The 20,347-nt window shown below is 44.5% G+C and overlaps 2 protein-coding genes across 3 annotated transcripts in view; one reads left to right on the top strand and one right to left on the bottom strand.

Moving 5' to 3' along the window:
• Window positions 1-4,600: 4,600 nt before the first annotated feature.
• The window catches only part of LOC8023656 (PDZ domain-containing protein GIPC1), a 41,646-nt gene continuing 25,899 nt past the window's right edge, over window positions 4,601-20,347 (bottom strand). For both annotated transcript variants that reach the window (XM_029981363.3, XM_029981364.4), the window contains exons 3-6: window positions 16,263-16,401; window positions 13,046-13,167; window positions 12,150-12,231; window positions 4,601-6,941 (exon numbers count right to left, since the gene is read on the bottom strand). In XM_029981363.3, coding sequence (XP_029837223.2) covers window positions 6,754-6,941; window positions 12,150-12,231; window positions 13,046-13,167; window positions 16,263-16,401 — 531 coding nt within the window. In that variant the 3' untranslated portion in view covers window positions 4,601-6,753. The remainder of the gene's footprint in view (window positions 6,942-12,149; window positions 12,232-13,045; window positions 13,168-16,262; window positions 16,402-20,347) is intronic.
• Window positions 7,518-12,967, top strand: LOC121835375. Its single transcript, XM_042289540.1, has 2 exons — window positions 7,518-8,142; window positions 12,918-12,967. The coding sequence occupies exons 1-2, from the start codon at window positions 7,519-7,521 to the stop codon at window positions 12,951-12,953; spliced, it is 660 nt and encodes a 219-aa protein (XP_042145474.1). The 5' UTR covers window position 7,518; the 3' UTR covers window positions 12,954-12,967.

The following is a 20,347-nucleotide window of genomic DNA, read 5'->3' as shown; positions in this document are numbered from 1 at the left end:
CGCCTTATTAGACAAACGTCGGAGAAAAACTGCTTAAAAATGTGCCACACTTGAACAACCAGCATGGTAGAGCAAGAGCCGTTTAAAACTGAGGGTGGCCGATGGGCGGAGCTTCTGGTCTGCTACATCCTCGTCGGCTAATGCTGCAAGCTCGTTGGCTGTGGAGTGGTAATAAAATGCTCGAGGCTCCCCACAGCCTACGTTCCCGAAGCTGTGGGTGACACACCTACTTCGCGATGACGCAATACGGCACGTTATCGAAAGACTCGTCCGTTGCGTCTCGACAGCACAAGATGGCGGAAGGAAGATGCCATTTTCTAGTTGCTAAGCTCCCCAACCATGATTGCTAGACTGTCTCCTCATTTAGCATTTTTGTATTTACGTCAATTTATTGGGGCAGCACAACTGAGCGAAACTTGGGGGGATGCGAGAATGAACCAACCGCAGAAAGAGCTGCACCGCAAAGATCGCTTTCATTGAACTTTTAAATTCAAACCCTGCTGCCGTAATCTTTACCGAGAAACGCTTGCGGGGAGCGCTATGTGCTTTGCATTGTTAGTGTGTGCGTTATCATCTATCATGTGGTTTTGACACTTGTGGTTTTCTTATTGAAACAAGTGTCAAAACCACATGACAGATAAGGCACGCAAGAACGTCCATAAGGCGCGCGCGATAGTTTTCTGTAGACGGACATGAAATAACCCGACCAACAAGTCATGTGCAGCTTTGCTGTAAAAGCCTGCAGCACCCAGCAGATCGCTGGTCTGACATCGGTTTAATACGAAAATAATGAAATTTTTAACTGAAATAATTGAGCATTCTACTGCTGTGTGTCCTTTTAGGCATTTGAAGTATTCTTGAATAGCACAGGTCTTGAATGCATCAACTAATTTCCTTCAATTTTGCTCCAGAACAAGGAAAAGTTTTTCTCATTACATTTTTGGATTCTATCCTAAACAACAAATCTTTAAGAAATTACAAATTAGTTAACTTCTTTACTCAACTGCATCCTTTTTTTTTTTTTTACATGCTTAGGAATTTTGCTTTTTAGATCACTGGTGCTTAAAAAATCCCCAGAGAATACATTCAGTGCTAGCTGCTGACATTGATGTGCCAGCCACTTTTTTCCAATGAGGTTTATGAAAGTATTGTATAGGAAACTGAGGGGAGAAAGAAAAATGATGTGAAGAGTTAAGGGCTGCACAAGGCCAAGATTTTTCTATAGACTGATGCGAATCAACTCTTTTTCATACCATAGTGAGAAAATGTTGCTGTAGGCTATTCGATTAGAGAAAACAGAACATGAGAATCACCTAGGTTCCCAGTGTTTTCACAAGTGAACATGTTCCACAAGCAGGACTACATTGGCTACAACTGCATATTCAAAGCCATCAACACGCGACACTCAAAACTTTTATGCGACGGAACCACAGCACATTACAGTATTACACCAATACTATAACGAAATATTTCCACTACATTCTTCACAGAAATGTTGGCTAGGGTACAAGATCATCTTTGGAGCACCAATCTTCCAATTTAAAATGCAACTAACGTATTTTAGAAAGGACTCTTCCGCACCCTACATTTCTTGAGCTTTCGGTGGCGCCACCTTGTGGGTGCACTCCTCAGACGTAGCAAATGGGATTATAGCAGACGACGCGCCATGTAGTTGCACAGTGTGGTCTAACTTGCTCGTTTCAATTGAAAACAATTTATCTAATTTTAAAAAGGCGCGCAAGGTTTTTGCAAGTTCTCTCTGTAATGTTACAGCACCTACGAGTCTCTTTGTTTGATACAACCTTTATGATGTTTGAAATCAAGCCAGGAGCTCGACATGACAGGTTGAGCCTTTTGCGTCGTAGCCATTCTTGGCATCTCCGATTCTTGTTTCGTTGGATCTGTGGAGGCTCCTGTACGAAAATTCGTATTGCTGTCATCAAATTCTAGCTGTGCACGTGTGCACTGTTGTGTTGTGCGACGCCGCACTCTCATTTTGGCTAATGGAGCTTGCAGACAACTTCAGTCCAAATGCGACACGGAAGCCGCTAGCGAGCACCCGCACGACACCGTGTAGACCGAGTACAAGGGATCGCTGTTCTTTTGCAGTGGCGTTTGTTCATTTTCCACACCGGAAACGTGACAAAGTGATTCGCCAGAGCACAGCATCTGGGGTCCGATGAAATAAGGCAATTGGTTCATTCGTTTTCTTAAATATCTGCTACAGATTGATTATAAATTTAAATTATCCCCACAAGAGGCAAAACCACACGTTCTGCGCAATTATTCGAGTCTGCAAAAACAAACCCAAACGTTCGTAATCTATAGCAGGTGTCCAACTCCTATTTGGGACGCTGAAGTGTGACCGAATTGTTTGATATTACAGGTCTCAATCGCAGAGGTGGTTCCGCATGTTTCTCGTTGACCGGGCGAATAAGCCTAGGTTGATGACCACTCCGGGAGCCAGCCACGGCCTTTTCCAGCCAGTTGTTTCGGAGAAAAACGTTTGTTTACTCATTAACAAAAAACAAGGGAGGAACCAACTTTCATCTCTTAAGAAACCAGCACTCGCAGAAAACGGTGGAACCAACGAAGTACACAAAGTCGCTTTCATTGAAGTGTTCGCATGCGAGAGGTTCTCGAGTTCTTGCCCATTTTCAACCGATTAACCATTCCTGTCCAACTTTCCTCTCGCCCAGATAATAAAAAAGATAGCGTTTACCATGGAAGGTGTTGTACTGCGGTAAAATGCTTCGACGTTAACACCGAAAATGTTTGAATGGCACGACTACTATGCGTGCCATGTCTTTGAGCCGTGAAAAGTGTCTTACCACAAGTAGCACTCCACCAAAGAAAACGCAAAGTGTGAAATAGGTTTCGTCGTGTTACCTGAATGGGTGAAGTGAGCCAACGAAGCTGCGCGGTCGTCTGCTCTCTCTACTGGCTACGTCACAAATGACGATGATGATAGCTAGAGAAGTGCCCCTCTGTAGTTCGCACATGCTGCCAATCCACCTTTTTAGAAATAACTGGTATGAAAATACGTGCTCAAATATGTGAAAATACGTGACCACGAAAGCAAGATCCAGCTGGCTCCACTGAGCTGCAGTGACCTCGATTGAGCTACCCCAGTCTCTTTTTGTCCCTATTGTAGCTCATGTTTTCGCCCAGAAGTTCCCTCTAAGCCACTCTCTCTCTTTCCTAATCTGTGCATTGTTCATGTATGTTCATACCAGAACCTCCTGAACCGGCGACTTTCCAAAGCGATTCGTAGCGTCTCAGTTGCATGAGACGGCATGCATTTCAAAAGTGAAGTCGAAATACAAGCTTGTGCCAGTAGCTTTGGCAGCGTATGTCAAGCAAGAATTGGAGCATTAGCGGCGAGATGTATTGGTTGCACCCTCCCTATGGTTCTCTCTCGTGATGTCATTACCTTGCGAATAACAAGTTTGATGGTGTGTAATTAGCATAATGAAAGCTTAAAATCTTAGCGCTCCGATACCAACACTGCCATCACCGTCAAAACTGAAGTTCTTAGATTACTCTTTTTTTCCGTCGATGAGAAATCCCTTGCCGACGTCATACTTAGCATTCCGCCAATCGTAAAAATCATCAATATAATAGGTGCTCCTGAAGCAGTGCTGGGTCCTTAAACTCGTCAAACACAAAGTTGGAGCCGAAAGTTTGTGAAGCGTGCAGATTGGACGTCATCAACAAAAGTAATCATTGAAGCCACTGTTGTGATAGTCTAATTGGCGCGCTTCATGAACTTCGGCCCCAACTTTGTGTTTTGACAAGTTTTAGACCCCTGGAATGCCTGCACGTAATTGTTCCCAACAGAAGAGCGCTGCAACTGCGGAAGCAACAAGGCACAAAAGCAGGTGTGAGCACGAAATCAGCAAAATCAGCTCAGCAGAGAGTGAGGAGTCCATGCAGCTATTTCTTTTGAGAGCGACGACGAAGGTGGTGCGGAGACTTTTTTGCGAACGTCCCAGTTTCGTCTTGCACTTTGGTGGCCGCCTTCCAAGCATGCTGGCCCAGAGTATTTAGAACGAAAAAAAAGTAGAGACTGTTCAAAATACAAGTGTGTCCGTCACTGCTTATGGCTGCTAACAATTGTGTCCAACATTATTTGAATGTACTGTCTGTGTTTCCATTTCCACAACCCTTCCTCCTCTTTGTGCCTTTCTCATCGCCTCTCTCCTTTCTTCTCGTGCAGGTGCCAAATGGTCAACAGGCTGGAAATTAGAAAAAAATGGCGAGAGAAACGGCTGGTTCACTCCCTTGTTCCAGGCGTCTTTAATGACTGCATGTGCAAAGAATGCTTTGCTTGTTTTGTTCTTGTTCTACAAAATCCCTTCCTTGGAGTCTAATTGCAGCATTATTTGCAACACGGGTAACAATGTGTGTAGACAAACGGCATACAGGTAGATAATTCAGTTGCACAGGATAATGATGGTCAATGACATTGTGAATCCCACCACACTATAAACACCGGGTTGAAAGACTACGAGACAGAGAGGTTGAAATGCCATGGCAAGTTCCATCTGCAATCCGTCGTAGCGCCCTTTGAACTCTTCGTACAGACATCACAGACATGTAAACTGAAATATACTTTATTAATAATTGGGGACACGCAAAAACACGCAAGAAAAACACCCTCTACAGTTCAGTCTTCTGGCATTTCTTCGTCTTTTTTTTTTTTCTTTAGAAAAGGTTTCTCTGACTAGTGGACTTCTGCAAACATGTAATAAAACCAGCAGAAAAAGAACTGTTGAGTAAATGGGAGGTTCGGAGTCTCATTCGTGTGAGCACGAGAGACTCGAAATAGTAAGTAAAAGCCTAAAGAGTGAGTGGGGAAAAAACAACAACAACAACAAAGCCCGCAAAGAATATACCAGATAACCAATTATCCAATCTAGTTAAACCCTACTTGTCGTCCCTTCCATCAGCGAAAGTCGCTCCTCGTTCTAGGATCCAGCGTCAGCAGCTGTGGTATCCCCCAAGCTTCGAGGCACTTGCAACGTCCCAAGCCCTAGGCAGAAACTACGCCCCTGCAAACTCATGCCTGGAATCTAGCTGCATTGTGCAAAAATATGCATAAATATAGTTACCTTTGTGTGCGCTTTTGTAGGACGGAACATGCTACATTCACTAACCGTGACTGGGATCGCACTACCCTGTCGTTGGCCCACGGACGTGACTGCACTCTCCAAGTCGGGAGTGACTCGAAGCTGACAGACGAGTGAATTCATACATCGCTAACGTGAAACGTGCTGGTTCAAAGACCGAGACAGTTTGGAATGTTTTACACTCACCGGACGTGGCAACACGAAGTATAGCACCTATCGAAAGATGTCGTCTTAAAATGTCGACGCGGGAATCCTGTCGGCACCCCATGCCACTTCCGCTAGTCGCACACATACAAAAATACTGCTTCGCTGGAGTTGCTGACAGTGCAACTCACTGGCACCAAGCGAAGTAGAGGCCACAGTATCTAGTTGCACAATAACCCTTGGACTCTGCAGAGATGCATCGCCAAACGTCCGGAACGGCAGATTTGCTTTGCTACAGCCGCCGTTGGAATGTCCTAAAGCAAAAATAACCGCGGTCTGCCGATCAACGCAACCTGTCAGAGGGTACCCGGGGAAATACGGGCAATCACGAGAAACACAATGAGGTGAAGAACGACCCGAACGAAAGACGCAAATCACTGCCTGGAAAGCGCAATTCGACACAACCAATCTTTCACGGAGCGCAGGAAAAAGAATACTAAAAATAGTCGACTACAGAGTTCCGACCATCTGGAGCTCTGAAACGAGCTCTTCGCAACTCCTTTCAGAACCACGGGGAGTGAAGACAAACGCCCTTAGATGCTTCCAGCCGAGAAAACTCTACAGCGCGGTAATGCTAGAATCCAGCTGAAAATTGCCACCATTCTTAGTAGCACTGTATTGCAGTGCCTGGGAAAATGCTAGAGAGCGCCAGGTACCTCGCACGCTGCAGCTCGGCCTTCCTAAGCGGCGTAACGGCAATACCAAACCTAGATGTTGATGCTCGAGTACACCAAATGTACGCAATACCTACCTAATGTACATTCGAACGGAAAAAAAAAAATGAAATGTGCCGCCAAACCAAGTTTTATCGTCAATTCTGTTGGCAGAAGAACAGTGCCAACAAAAGGAAGGCAGGCTAGAGCCGATACACCAACTTTGTGAAAACATTGGCAGTACTCCATTTCATTTGAAGAAGTATTGCAATAAACCCTACGAGCAATCGGAGCCAATCCATAGCTCGGAGTGCCTCACATGACCTTCCAGTTGGGTGCAGCGAGGTGCAAAGCTCCAAATCACATGACATGAATGGAGCGCTTGATTGGCAAACATGGCTCGTAATGTCCTTTGCCATACTTCAAGAGGTTAAACTAAGAATTCCCACACGCTGTTCCCTAGCTCTCAAAATGACTCAAGTACAAAAACGTTTCACGTTTTTGCACGGGTGTTGTCCAGACTAAAACCACCGAAGGACGTTCAAACTAGAATCAAGTTAGAACTACCAAAAGGTGTTCAAACCGGAATCGAGCTAGAACTACCTAAGGGTGTTTGAACTGGAATCTGGCTAAAACTACCAAAGGGTGTTTGAACCGAAATCAGGCTAGAACTATCGAAGGGCGTTCGAACAGGAATTGGGCTTCACGTTTCAAGGTGACTTCCGGCGGTCCCTGACCCCTTTTCCCCCCATCTCTTCCGAGCCTCAGAGGTCGGTCCGGGCCGCATGGTCTTTTGCCGGCAGACGCCCTGCGCGTGCGTCTCCGATGGCACCCCAGATGTCGAAGAGGAAGTCTTCCGTGAAGCCAAAGGCATCCAGATCTGAATCCCCAATGGCGGTCACAAACTCGTGCGGATTGGGCCTCTCACAGCCCAGCTCCCAGATCTGCGTGGCTGCAATGCAAAAACAAAACAAAAAAAAAAAATAAATAAAAAAAAAAAAAAAAACATAATTTAAGGAGATGCTCAAAGCAGAAATACCTGTCGTACGACACCGCCTCCTCCAACTAGCCTTTTTTTAAACGCATTTCGCAGCTTCGTCTTTCGGCCACCAGGCATATAATTGGTTCTGCCAACTCAAATAATTTGAAGCCCCGTGATGTAACTAGCAACAAATGCGCCAATGCGCGAGACGTGTGCCCCGTGTGACCCTTAGAAGCAAAGGCGTTTAGAAAAGTTTATTTATACTTGCACACCATCAAAACTTCACAGCACCCATGTTAAAGCATCAGGCTGCGGACCGAGGTCGAAAAACATTTGGTTTGAGTCACCGGAGTCGTTTCCGCACCCAACGACCCCATCCTCTCACTTCAAACGTCATTCTTTTTCTTGGGTACCCTACGCTGTGTTTCCAAGTTATCGAGCTTTCTGGGCCGTGGCTTTCTAGGCACGACCCCTGAAAGCCACCCAGATGGGTAAACACGGCCCGGCCATCGACCTCGACGAGAGTGGGCATGGAAACAGCCTGAGGATGCAGTCTTCTAATCCGTTCTGCTTCATTGTACAGATCCTGCTTTGCCTGTGTTCAGCGCCTGTCTGGGCATCGCCGTTTTCTCAAGTCATCGTCACAACAACGCTGGCCACGGAAGGATTTCCAGTTTTTCAAGATAAATCCGACGCACGTTTTGGCGTACTCGCGTACTGGCCGCAGTATGCCTTTACCCGGCGCAAGGAAGCTACCCCATCGACATCGACACTAATCAACGAGGCTTCAAAACCGTGGAACGTCGCCAGTTCTGTCAGTGGGCATGGAAACAGCCTGAGGATGCAGTCTTCTAATCCGTTCTGCTTCATTGTACAGATCCTGCTTTGCCTGTGTTCAGCGCCTGTCTGGGCATCGCCGTTTTCTCAAGTCATCGTCACAACAACGCTGGCCACGGAAGGATTTCCAGTTTTTCAAGATAAATCCGACGCACGTTTTGGCGTACTCGCGTACTGGCCGCAGTATGCCTTTACCCGGCGCAAGGAAGCTACCCCATCGACATCGACACTAATCAACGAGGCTTCAAAACCGTGGAACGTCGCCAGTTCTGTCAGTGGGCATGGAAACAGCCTGAGGATGCAGTCTTCTAATCCGTTCTGCTTCATTGTACAGGTGGGTTCCTCTCCGTCGTTACATACTAGACGAACGAATAACGTCGTTCTTCTGCTGTTTCCATGCCCAAGTGTTATTTGTGTTACGGTCATTGAGTGTTATGATGTGGTAAAATCGTTACTAGCACTTTCGGGCGACATTGAACTTAATCCCGGCCCCATGAGCGACGTTCAAGCGAAACAATTCGCGGATTTGATGCAGCTGGTGAGGGATATGAATGAACGATCTTTGAAATCTGAAGTTGGGCAAAACAGTTTACTAGACAGTGTGAAAGAAATAAGAGAAAGTCAGAGTTCAATCGAAAGAAAAATTAACGAAATCGGTAATCGACTTACGCTTGTCGAGAATAAAGTATCTGCGCTTGAATTGGTTGACCAAGATTTCAACACAGTAAAATGTCTCGCAGAAAAATTAAATTATGACAATGCCACTTTGAATGACCGTCTAAACGACCTTGAAGATCGATCACGTAGGGATAATCTAATTATTTATGGTTTGGCGGATTCTCCGTCCGAAACTTGGTCCGTTACTGAAAGAAAAGTTCTCGAGCTTGCTTCTGGCTCTCTTGAGTTACAGGTGCCCCCAGACTGCATTGAGCGCTCACACCGCATCGGTGCTTTTAGTGCCAATCGCTGTCGCCCAACAATAGTGAAATTCTCCTCCAATAAAGTCAAGAATGATGTATTTTCGTCGCGTTTTAAGTTGAAAGGTAGTGACATTTACATCTGTGAAGATTTCTCGCCAGCAACCCGCCAAGCTAGGAAAAAACTAACTGAGTTTGGAAAAGCCTCTAAAAATGTGTTTCAACTACGCTACAATAAACTGTTTATTAACAAGAGGTGTTATATGTATAACTCAGTGTCTGACGAAGTGTTTGATCTCGGTGCTGGTCCTGATAGGAGTGAAGGTGATAACGTCAACAGGCCTCCCCTTAACTTGCATCAAACGCCCTCATCTGATAGGCGCGAAGGAGATAACGTTAACATGCTTCGTAACACACATCAAGCGTCTTCTTCACCATAACATGTGGCAAGGGGCGTGGGTGCTATTCCTTTTTCCAAAAATGTGTCAGCACTTTTTAGCAATATAAGGAGTATTTTACGTCATCGTGATGAATTGTCTTCAGTTATTGATTCCTGTAGCGCTGACGTAGTAGCTTTAACCGAAACGTGGCTGTCATCGAATGTTCGGAATTGTGAATTGTTTAGTTGTGATAAGCGTTTTAATGTCTACCGTTGTGATAGGGGTGCACGAAATGGAGGTGGCGTTTTATTGGCAGTTGCCGATCACATTGATTCTTTCTGTGTGCGTTTGAATAGTGAGTTAGAAATAGTTTGTTGTTGCTTGTGTTTGAACTTCCAAAAAGTTATCTTAGCAGTGTGTTATCGTCCGCCATCAGCTAATCCTTCTTTTGTTTCGAATCTTCATGATGTTTTGAACTCAATAATAGTGCGCTTTCCTTCATCTCCTATACTCCTCCTTGGTGATTTCAATTATCCTCAAATAAAATGGTCTCACCCGCATATTTTCTCTAACCCTTTCTCATCAGATGCGGAAGATTTTATAAAGTTATGTGATGACTTCAGCTTTTCGCAGCTGGTGTCTCTTCCTACTCGAATCACTGCTACAACTGCAAACGTATTAGATCTCATTTTGTCAACTTCACCTGAACTTATTTCTTCTGTTACTTTCATGCCGGCTCTCAGCGACCATTCGCTACTACATTTTTCACTTGATGTGCCAGCCAAAACAGCACAGCGAACTCTTAAAAAAATACGAGACTATGGTAGAGGTGACTATGACTCTATTAACGGTGCCCTTGGCCTCTTTCTTAACGATTACTTAGACCACTTTTCTGACCGTTCTTTAGAATTAAATTGGACATTGTTTAAGACGCAGGTTGAGCTCCTAACCAATAAACAGATACCGCTACGTAACATCCCAATTGTTTCGAATTCCCCTTGGTTCAATAACACTCTAAAAAGACTTTCCAATAAAAAGAAGCACAAATTTCGTGCAGCAAAGTTAACAAATTCGGAGGTTAAGTGGCTCGAGTATCATGAGGCTGCCAATGCTTATAAAAGTGCAATCGCGGATGCAAAGTCAGTTTATTTTTCTATCACCCTGCCATCACTACTAACCAACAACGTCAAACAGTTTTGGAAGGCGATTAACGGCAATAAAAACACCACACTGTCTCTGTTTACTTTATCAGGTGAACCTGTTTCCACCGATGACTGTGCAAATGTTTTCAACTCTACTTTTGTTGAATCATTTTCAAACTGTATTTCTTCAACTTTACCTCAACTTCAACAACGCGCTTTTCTGCCCATGTATCCCATCTTAATTCAAACAAGTGGAATTATAAAGATAATTGAACAGCTAAAAATATCCTGCTCCGCGGGAGTTGACGGAATTAATTCTAAATTTTTGCTAAGAACAAAAGAGTATTCTTCTATAATACTGTCTAAATTATTTGAGCAATCACTTACTCTAGGCTGTTTACCTGACGATTGGAAGGTGGGTAAAGTGGTGCCCGTGCATAAAACCGGTGATCATCATTCTCCTCTCAATTACCGTCCCATTTCCATAACAAGCATTCCGTGTAAAATTCTTGAGCATATTATTTTTTCTCATCTCGTTCAACACCTAGAATCCAATTCATTCTTTGCTCCTGCACAACATGGCTTCCGTAAATCATTTTCGTGTGAAACTCAGCTGCTCACCTTCACTCATGACCTTCACCTTATCCTTGATCATGGTTCCCAGGTGGATTGTATTTTCCTTGATTTCGCCAAAGCTTTCGATAAGGTGTCACATAATCTACTACTCCATAAGCTTAGCAAACTTAACATTGATCAGGATGTACTTTCATGGATTCGCGCTTTTCTTAATAACCGATCTCAATTTGTGTCTGTGAATAATACCTCTTCAAGTCCAGCTCCCGTGACATCAGGCGTACCTCAAGGCTCAGTGTTAGGTCCCCTGCTCTTTCTTATTTTTATCAACGACTTACCTTCCTGCGTTTCGTCCTCTATTAGCTTATTTGCAGATGATTGCGTTCTTTACCGAGAAATAACTAACACCTCTGATGTTGCTATCCTTCAGTCTGACCTTGATTGTGTTTCTAATTGGTGTAACAAATGGAACATGCAGCTCAACACTAACAAATGTAAAGTAATGACTGTTTCTCGTCTTAACTCGCACTCTACTTTCTACTATCTAAACAGTGTTTTGTTGGAAGGTGTATCATCGTATAAGTACTTGGGGATCCATATTTCATCGAACCTGTCTTGGGAGCCTCATATTCGCTACATAACTAACAATGCTAACCGCATGCTTGGCTTTCTCAAACGTAATTTTCCATCTGTCCCTGTATCTCTCAAGCTACTACTATACAAAACCCTTGTCCGCTCGAAATTGGAATACGCCTCCCCTATATGGGATCCCGGTACTGACTTACTTACAACAGCAGTCGAAGCTATTCAAAATAGATCTGTTCGCTTCATTCTTACTAACTATCACCGTAGTGCAAGCGTAACATCCATGAAAATGTTTTTAAACCTACCTAACCTTTCTTCACGCCGTGAGTTATCCCGTCTTTGTCTGTTTCATAAAATTTATCATCACAATTCTTCCTTGCATCAAAAATTACTAACCCCTCCCTCATATGTCTCGCCACGCGTCGATCACCAACACAAAATCGGTCTACCTGTTTGTAAAACCACTACTTTTTATAATTCATTCATCCCCAAAACAACAATCACGTGGAACCACCTTCCATCGTCAGTTGTGTCTGTAACAGATGCCACCATGTTTAAGCGTTGTTTAACCACTTTTCTAAGTTAAAATTTCTTATGTTCGTGTTTCTATTCTTAGGTTGTCATTTTGTTTTTTAGTGATTTTACTTTGTAACCCACTCCCCTCTGTAATGCCCTCGGGCCCTGAGGGTACAATAAATAAATAAATAATAATAAAATAAAATAATAAATCCTTCCGCCACTCACCCAGCTCAGAGTCGTTGATGCCCATGTAAGACTCCAGGAGGGCGTTAATCTTATCCACCGCCGCCTGGATCACGTTGTCGGGCTGCGTGACCAAAATCGAAATTATTTCAAATCGGTTGGGTACTTCGGGACTTCCGCGGCAACTGCCGAGAAATGCTGACAAACAGACGCCCAATAAACCCTTTCTAAAGTTCAGCCTGGCCACTTTAATCGCTCTCGTTGTCCAAGCGCGTGGCTTGTGGGGCACACCAATGGCTGCCTTCTAGTAACCGACAAAGGAAGAAGTCTAAGACATGCACCGAAGCGGATGACACGAGTCCCGGGCGTTCCGACGTTGGTGCAACGCGAGGCACGAATTACGTACAGAAACCCGTTGGGGTTCGCTTCGCACTCTGAACTCAGTCGGTCAAGTATCGGCGTACACCCGGCCCACGATCCTCTAGACGTGGCAAACTTTCTGGAGGGCTTCACTCTGAAAGTTTATTTGCCACTATCGAAACTGACTCCGACAGAGAAAGTTGATAAACGGCATGACTGTTACTTTCTGACACTGGGTCCCTGGGAAGCCAGGAGTCACCCAGAGTACTCTCGCGAGTCCCTCAGCCTCCCAAAATTCCTCGACTGTCCCCGAGCGGAGCGTTTTTCCCGTGCACTATTTTAGCGGGTCTGAGCTACTCGCCGATCCCTTACTATAGGGCCAAACACTCACTAAAGTGTACATTACAGTTTATAAGGGAGTTTTACGCCGGTTCGCTGCTTCACTGCCAGGACTGGTGGCGGCTCCGTGGCTGCCATTCAAGGTAGACAAAGGTCCCCCAAGAACTCCGAGAGCCATTTGCCCTAGTGGATGAGGTACACTGTCCTCGAGCAAAACCGGCGAATGGCAAGGCACTCACCGCCTGTTCCACGGTGGCGGGCCCCTTCGAGCGTAGCCGCAGCGTCTCCTTGCCCGACCCCAGGCCCCCTTTCTTGGCCGCACCTCCGGCGGCCCCAGCACCGCTCCGCGGACCGATGTGAGCTGAAACGACAAAGATGCGCTTCAGGATTTACCCGCCACGATTATTAAGTTCTCAACCACCGGAAGTATTAAACCTACACCTCATTATATTAGAGAGGTTGCGTGGCATTATTTCGCAATAAAAATAAATAAAACAATATATGACATTTTACTAATGGAGGAAATGAGAATAACAGTCCTTTGCTACATTAATTGGTATGTGTGTTAAGGGACTGCACTTTAGAAACCGTGAACTATTGCTTTAAGCTCTCTCCGGTTTTGGTTTTGGGTGCATCTCTTTTGCGGCATCTCTTTAGCTGATGCAGTGGCATGGCCCTGTCAGGCATCTATCACCTTTAGTCGTGTCCCCCGAGACAATGCCGTTGGCTCAAACAAATTGTCTCACATGTATGTGTGTGTATGTACACTTCCAGGGTTTTACTTAAAGCACGACCGACAAAAAGTTTTTCCGCAGGGTAGGAGAATCCTCCTTGCCACCTATCCCATTTCCCCCCTCTCCACTGCTATCTTGACTGGGAGAAGAGGGGGGGGGGTCCTTTTGTTGCTGTACCTTGGGGCTGGATGAGCGGGGATCTTATATACCAGCTTATCCAGTCCCAAGATGCAGAAACAAAAGGAGTGCCCTGCGGTCAAGAAAGCAGTGGGAGAGGAGGAAATGGGAAGGGTGGCAAGAAACGATTTTCCTACCCAGCGGAAAAACTTCTCGTAGGTCGGCCTTTAAGAGGAACATTGAAATTACCTTCAAGGAGTAATGCCAAGTTGTAACATGTGGTAGAGATAAGGTTAAAGTCACACAGATCTCAATTTACATAAAATGTTCCTTTTGACCATGTCCCGGTTGCACCTTGCTATTTCACAAGCCTTGTCAAGACAATGACAAAAGAAAAATCTGTTTGGAAACGTTTTCAGCTTTGCAAAACAATACTGAGCTGTGTTCCAAAATTTACTCGATCTGACTCCGGAGTAAAGGCCTTGTAACGTGGCATCTCAAAACATACTTGCGCTTCCTCGATGACGTTGGAACTCACGTTTCAGAAGCGGCTTGTTTAGTCCGAAGTAATTACTCACGCTACCCTCCTCCGATTGGTGGGTAACGTCGGACAAAAATCGAGTAAAGACGTCACATGATCCGTTCACCGTGTGTTCGTCAGCTGCTTTCTGCGCTCATAGCCGTCAAAGCTCGTCTGCTTCGTTTGGCTTTGGTGGCAAACGTTCGAAATGGCAGAAATTGAGGTGGAGCCATTTATGCATGGTTATTGCGTGATTCTCAGTTTTCAGTGCACAAATTGACTGTGCACCACATCCAGACCGTGTCCCTACCGCAGGAAGGCGTACCTCTTGTTATTATTAGAGTGCGAGCTTAAACGGGAGCTCCTCTGCATCCTCGTCTTCGTCGTTAGAGTGAACTCTGTATTGCTATGTTCAAGACTGAGGATGTTCAAATGCTCTATACCTGCCTTCAACTCAAGAAAAAAGCAAGGTTTGCACACTGTTCATACATGGCGCGAAGTAGTTCTTACGAGATTTGGTTGTTGTTGGAGGGAAAAGCAATGCTTTTGGCATTTGGAATGTGTAAGTCTTGACAAGATAACATGCATCTGATCTAAATTGCACCCAATATATCTTAATTATCAACATGAAGGAAGAAATTAGTAATGTACTGTGAGGAGCATTACTCATTTCTCCCAATTTCTACTAATCTTTACTATGGTTATTGAGGTGAAAACGGGTATAGATGATGTAGAAGTAATTTTTTCCCAGAGTGTGCATAATTAGAGGACAACGCTTGTAAAGCAGTGAAGGCTTCGAAGATTTCATGTATATGATCATCAGTCAACAACCCCATTCCCTCTCCCTCCCCAAGAAAATGCCTGTAGCAGTTTGAAAGTTCTTTTTGCGATTTCGTAATCATATTAGTGTCAAATCGAATGTAATGGTACATATCACTGTTGAGAAAGCCCCCTGCGCTGCATTGCAAAACCGTGTGAAAGTGGATTCTAAATTTTCACAAAACGCAATCAGTGCAAATTACGGTGCTTGGAACGTACGCGTTTAGGGCACCTGGATTACTTAGAGATTGTGCTGATTAATATGACAGAAATTTTTTTGTCTAATTGAACAGAGTAACTAATTGTGACCTCAATATACAGCTCAAAAGGAAGGTGAGCAAGTGGAGCCACCACCGAAAACACAGTGTCTTCGCTGTCAAAAAAAATCTTTGCAGCGGTTAATATTGTTGTCCTGAGTGCTTCCCCCATGATCAAAAGCAAACTTCTGCCATTTTCCACCATCGCTGCTATTTTTTTCTTTTTGCCGTAGCCCAAGACGAAGCTAATCCGCATAGTATCCAGGTGATAATCTTGGCTGTTCCGAAATCAAGTCGTGGATCGTTTACTTGGTATATCACGTGGTATTACCCCCCTGATGTAGGTAAAACGTTACTCGGGTAAGATTTGGAACATAGCCTAGAAGGTCAGCCCTTTTCGGATAGCCAGGCTAAATCCAAGGGCAAGCCAAATCCAAGGGCAGGCCAAATCCAAGGGCACTCCTCCGATTGCACCGGAGCATTTGTTTTTGTGACCACAATGAATTAGTGTCCCCTTCACTCGTACAGAGGGGCACAACAAACAGAAGGATCTTTTCGGTTGATCACTGTAATGGGTGTTTAGCAGAAAAGATAAGCGTATTTCTCCCACTGCAAAAATACACTCGGCGTCGCCAAACACTCAGTCTTCGCCCTCCTGTAGCGCTAGTGGTTGGGACCAGATGGCAAAATTTCAGAGCTTGCCGTTACCAAATTAAAAAATTTAACCGAGTTCCAGAAATTTATTTAAAAGAAAATGATACTTGACAGAGCTTGCTAACACATAGAGACGAATGGCTAGTGCCACTGGTACCATTGCCTATCACTTTTGAACTGAACAAAGGCCAACGTTGAGAAACTTGGGCACCTGAGCAGAGACCAAGCATTTGGTGAGGCACAGTTTATGCAGTGAGCCTTTTACTCCACGCATTCAAGAGTCCCATCTCGTACAATGGGCAGCTAGCTGGGAACGAGCGGCCGGACACTGGGCAGGGAGCGTTCTTGCACTCACAGAAGCCAGCCTTGAGTGGCTCCACCAGGCGCAGGGTGAAGGTGTCCCCCTTCTTGATCTCCTTCAAGGCCTTGGCCACCTCGTAGTGACGGCAGTTCACCATGCTGCGCTCGTCTATGCGCTCGATGTGGTCTCCGACCTGGGCACAGAGAGAGGAAGGGTGACCGTCCCTTCCCTATGCTCGGAACAACAGTGCACCATCTGGTCCATGCCTGAGCTGTAAAAAATGCTCGTACGGAGTACTTACCTTAAAATACCGGGGTAGCCCAGTTTTACTGAATATTGGGTTAATCTAGACATAGGCGCTTACCCAGTCAAATCAAGTGTTTAACGAATAATTCGCAGAACTCCCAAGTTTGGGAAATGTTAATAGCGGGCGCTTGAACAAAGTATTTTACGGTAAGTTACATTTACACGAGTTGAAATATAATCAAGTTACGAGTTACGTGCTTACAAATTTCTGCAAAAAATGTTGATTTTGAATAATTACATATCTACATCCATCAACGTCTCGAGAGTATTCCCAGAAATTTTCAGTGGTTTACACTGCATAGTTATTTTTTTATAAATTATTTTCTCTCCACCGAAGCTAAAGAAAAGGTAGGGTTTGGAGCACTTTGAACAAATTTTTCGACATTCCACTTTTTGGTATAAATTTCATTTTAGTCAACCTATCGTTTGATGATGGCAATATAGGGAAGGCTCATTCTTCACTTTTCCTGACTGAAATTTAATAAGGAATGCAGTTATGGAATTTTTTTGTCACTTTAAGGATGCCTTTTATAAAATGTTGACATTTTGTCGAAGACACAGAAGACCAAAAAGTTGACCAATTTTGCAGAAGAGAAAATTGATAGAAATAAATGACTTTTTACAAAAAGATTTCCATAGCCGCACTTCCTAGGCATTCTGCTACATATCTAGCAAATAAAAATCTTGAATATTGTGATAGTTTTCCGACGATGGATTAACTAAACAATGTAGGTGTGTTGCTGATAAAAGCTGCCCCAATTTCCTTCCCACTTAACCGACAGAGCTGAAATTTTGCTATGCACCCCTAGCATGACCACCAGCCTACCCTGTAAATCTCATTAATTTCAAGCCAAGGGTTCAAAAGTTGACCCTCCTGGGGGGTGTGTCCCCTTAAGTTACAGTCACTAAAAAATGCAACTAAGTTACACTCACTGACATTTTATTGTAAATTGAGAACTATTTACTTACAGATTTGTAATTGGTTATGTTATATATTGGGTTCACGCACAAACATGTCCAATACAAAAAAAAAGAAAGTGCATTAAGCTGTCACTTAAAAATGCATGTCTAGAGTTGTAATTTTTAATTGCTTAACTTTTTTTAAAATCTTTGAAGAGAGATTCTCCAAGGGGCTTGAAAATGGCAGACAATATCTAGCCAGGAGATCTTAGCTTCTGCAAACACTATTTTTTCTAAAATTCTACACAGTTGACACTTTCACCTCGTTATGCTGATGATAACTGACCAAAAAAAAAACAGAATTGTTTTTAGAACAAAGATTATTCTTGTTTTTGTTCAATAAAACAGGATCTAAAAAATAAATTGTTTGGCTGATTAAGGAGTTGAAACAAAGCACAGAGGCAACTGTAAGCAAGAAGGAAGATAAACCTCCTGGCCAGCCTCAAACTGGCAGCAAATAATTTGCAAAGAGACCCGATAGGGTACACAAAGAAACCAAGAGTCTTCTCAGGCCATTCTGAATGGTTTCCTGTTATATCAAGATAACCATCTACCAGCTCCAGCTAACTTTTTGCCCTATTTGAATCATGTAGCTCAGTGTTAGATAAGCGGGTCCCTCAAGTGTAACAGAAGCTGCGTTAGGACTTAAAAGTACTACTTCAAGTATATTTGGAAAACTTGTACTTTACTTGAAAAATATTTGTTTAGTACATACTTGTACTTGAAGTATTTTTCCGGTAATTTCCAAGGAAAGTACAACTCCCGACTTCAAAGTACATTGCCAAAATTTGGTCTCGTTAAAATTGTGGGGGACAATGAGCCGCACAGCACGCGGAGGGACGGCGCCAAGAACGGCGACGAGGAGGAAGGGGCGAGGCTCGTGGTGTGTGCGCGAGGACAGAGAAGTTCCAAGGGAGAGACCAACGGAAGAGACGGTGCTCAGGAGCGCACAAAGAGCCGGACCTCAGCGAGCCCAAGAAATACCCGGACCTCAGCGAGCCCCAGGAAAGACCCGGACCACAGCGAGCCCATGAGTAGCAATTAAACCTTTCTTCATGATAGCGCTCCCTTGTGTGGCTTCCTCGGGGCGAATTAAACTCGGCCTGATTGGGCGATATTGACAGGCGACCCACAAAACTGCATCACAAAATTATGCTTCGTCAACAAATAAGTGCCTTACAAGTTGATTCTGTTCAATAGTTTGTCAGCGAGATTAAAGTAACTGTTCTGCGGCCACTTGACTTCATCCAATATTCACCGCCATTTCCGAAAATAACCGCTGCACCCCCAATTACCCCCGGGAGCAATGCATACACCAGTTTGAACCAATCACTGTATAGGGGAATGAAAGGGCATCGTGAAAAATTGCGATAAAAAGTACTTGTACTTTATTTTGGGAGTATACTGTATTTATAGTATCTTACTTGAAGTACATTGCACCCGGTGTACTTACCACTTTACTTAAAGTACATGACCTCTCATTAACTTTGTACTTTACTTCGAATACTTTTGAAATTTACTTTACCCAACACTATACAGGAGCCATAGAGCGTGCACTCACCGATTGTTATAGCTGTGTGTGTTGCCATTGAGTACATGCAAGCAGCAAACTTCTAACACGTTCGTTTCCTGCCAATGAAGTTGATATCCTCGACAGATGACAAGATTTTTAGTCACAGTTTACTCAAATCATCCCCCCCCCCATATCATTGCGTAAGACACTTGCTGTCACTCGTTGCCGGCTTTGAGTGGCCCATCCAACATGACAGACCCCCGACGGAGCAAAACGATGTTGCACATTAAGCACCAAACGCAGATCTAAATGCAAAAAAAAAAGCAGCTCGATACCATGCCTGTCGGAAACCATGGTACTCGAAAACTGTGGTTGCCGGAAACCGTGGTTGCCAGAAACTGTGGTTGTCGGAAACCGTGGTTGTCCGTACCATGTTTGTCGCAAACCGTGGTCGTCGGAAACCATGGTTGTTGGCACATCCAGCCAACAACCACAGTTTGTCGTCCACCACTGTGCGAGGCTCCCCACAACAAAATGGCACCACCCGCAAGCCGCCGGTGCATAAACGAACGTCACATGATGCGCACAAACAAATGGCTGCCACCGTGGCAACGGACAAAAGGGTGAACTAGGGTAACTGAATAAACTATGCTATGAAGTAGAGACACTCCAGCCACCTCAGTGCTTAAAATTAAAGTTGCCAGTTATCCGAAGCCTTACCCAAAATCGCAGGAAACGCTTTTTCATCCTTCAAAAACGTTGAAACGAATTGCGACGGAGAAAATCAATACTGTTGGAGCTTCCCGACGCTGCACCCAAGACTCGGGAAGGGTCGCATTTTCGGATCGAAACTATCACCAATTACGCCTGCTCTGCACAAGGCACCAAAATGGAGGCGCCCACACAAAAACTGGGGAATGGAGTGCCGACACTCTAAGCCAGAGGTGCTCAAACCTTTCTATCTCTGGAAACCACCGTTTGCCCTGTAGTCAAGGAAGCTCTTCCAGTTCCTGCATCGGTGCAACAAAGCAGTGCAGAAAGCCTCCAGATCTTGAAAACAATAATGCATGCAACAGACCTTTTTCTAAACTACCCAAGCACCAAGGAGAGTGCGCGAGCGCAGTTACACGTGCCGCACGTGCTGGCGTCTGCAGCGGTAGCCGTCCCTGAACAAGCACCCCTAACAAATGGCACTTTGTGTTTGCATTCATAGATGCCTTATTTTGGTCATGCACTTGGAATCTCTTAATAGAGATAATACGAGCACGTGCAGCATGTGTACCTGCGTTCCCAACATTCTCCCTGGTGCTTCGACAATTTGGCAAAAGGTCCATAGGGAGTGCCTGGCTCGTAGTTGTAT

This window comes from Ixodes scapularis, unplaced genomic scaffold (assembly GCF_016920785.2).
Source record: "Ixodes scapularis isolate PalLabHiFi unplaced genomic scaffold, ASM1692078v2 PGA_scaffold12__126_contigs__length_90152505, whole genome shotgun sequence".
Classification (NCBI taxonomy): Eukaryota; Metazoa; Arthropoda; class Arachnida; order Ixodida; family Ixodidae; genus Ixodes; species Ixodes scapularis.
This window is presented reverse-complemented; position numbering and strand designations above follow the sequence as displayed.

Excerpts from the sequence above, each read along its gene's own strand:
- LOC121835375 (XM_042289540.1), top strand. The coding sequence starts at position 7,519 with ATGCAGTCTTCTAATCCGTTCTGCTTCATTGTACAGATCCTGCTTTGC. Across the intron at positions 8,143-12,917 it reads CGTTCTGCTTCATTGTACAG|GACTGGTGGCGGCTCCGTGG; the intron begins GTGGGTTCCTCT and ends CTTCACTGCCAG.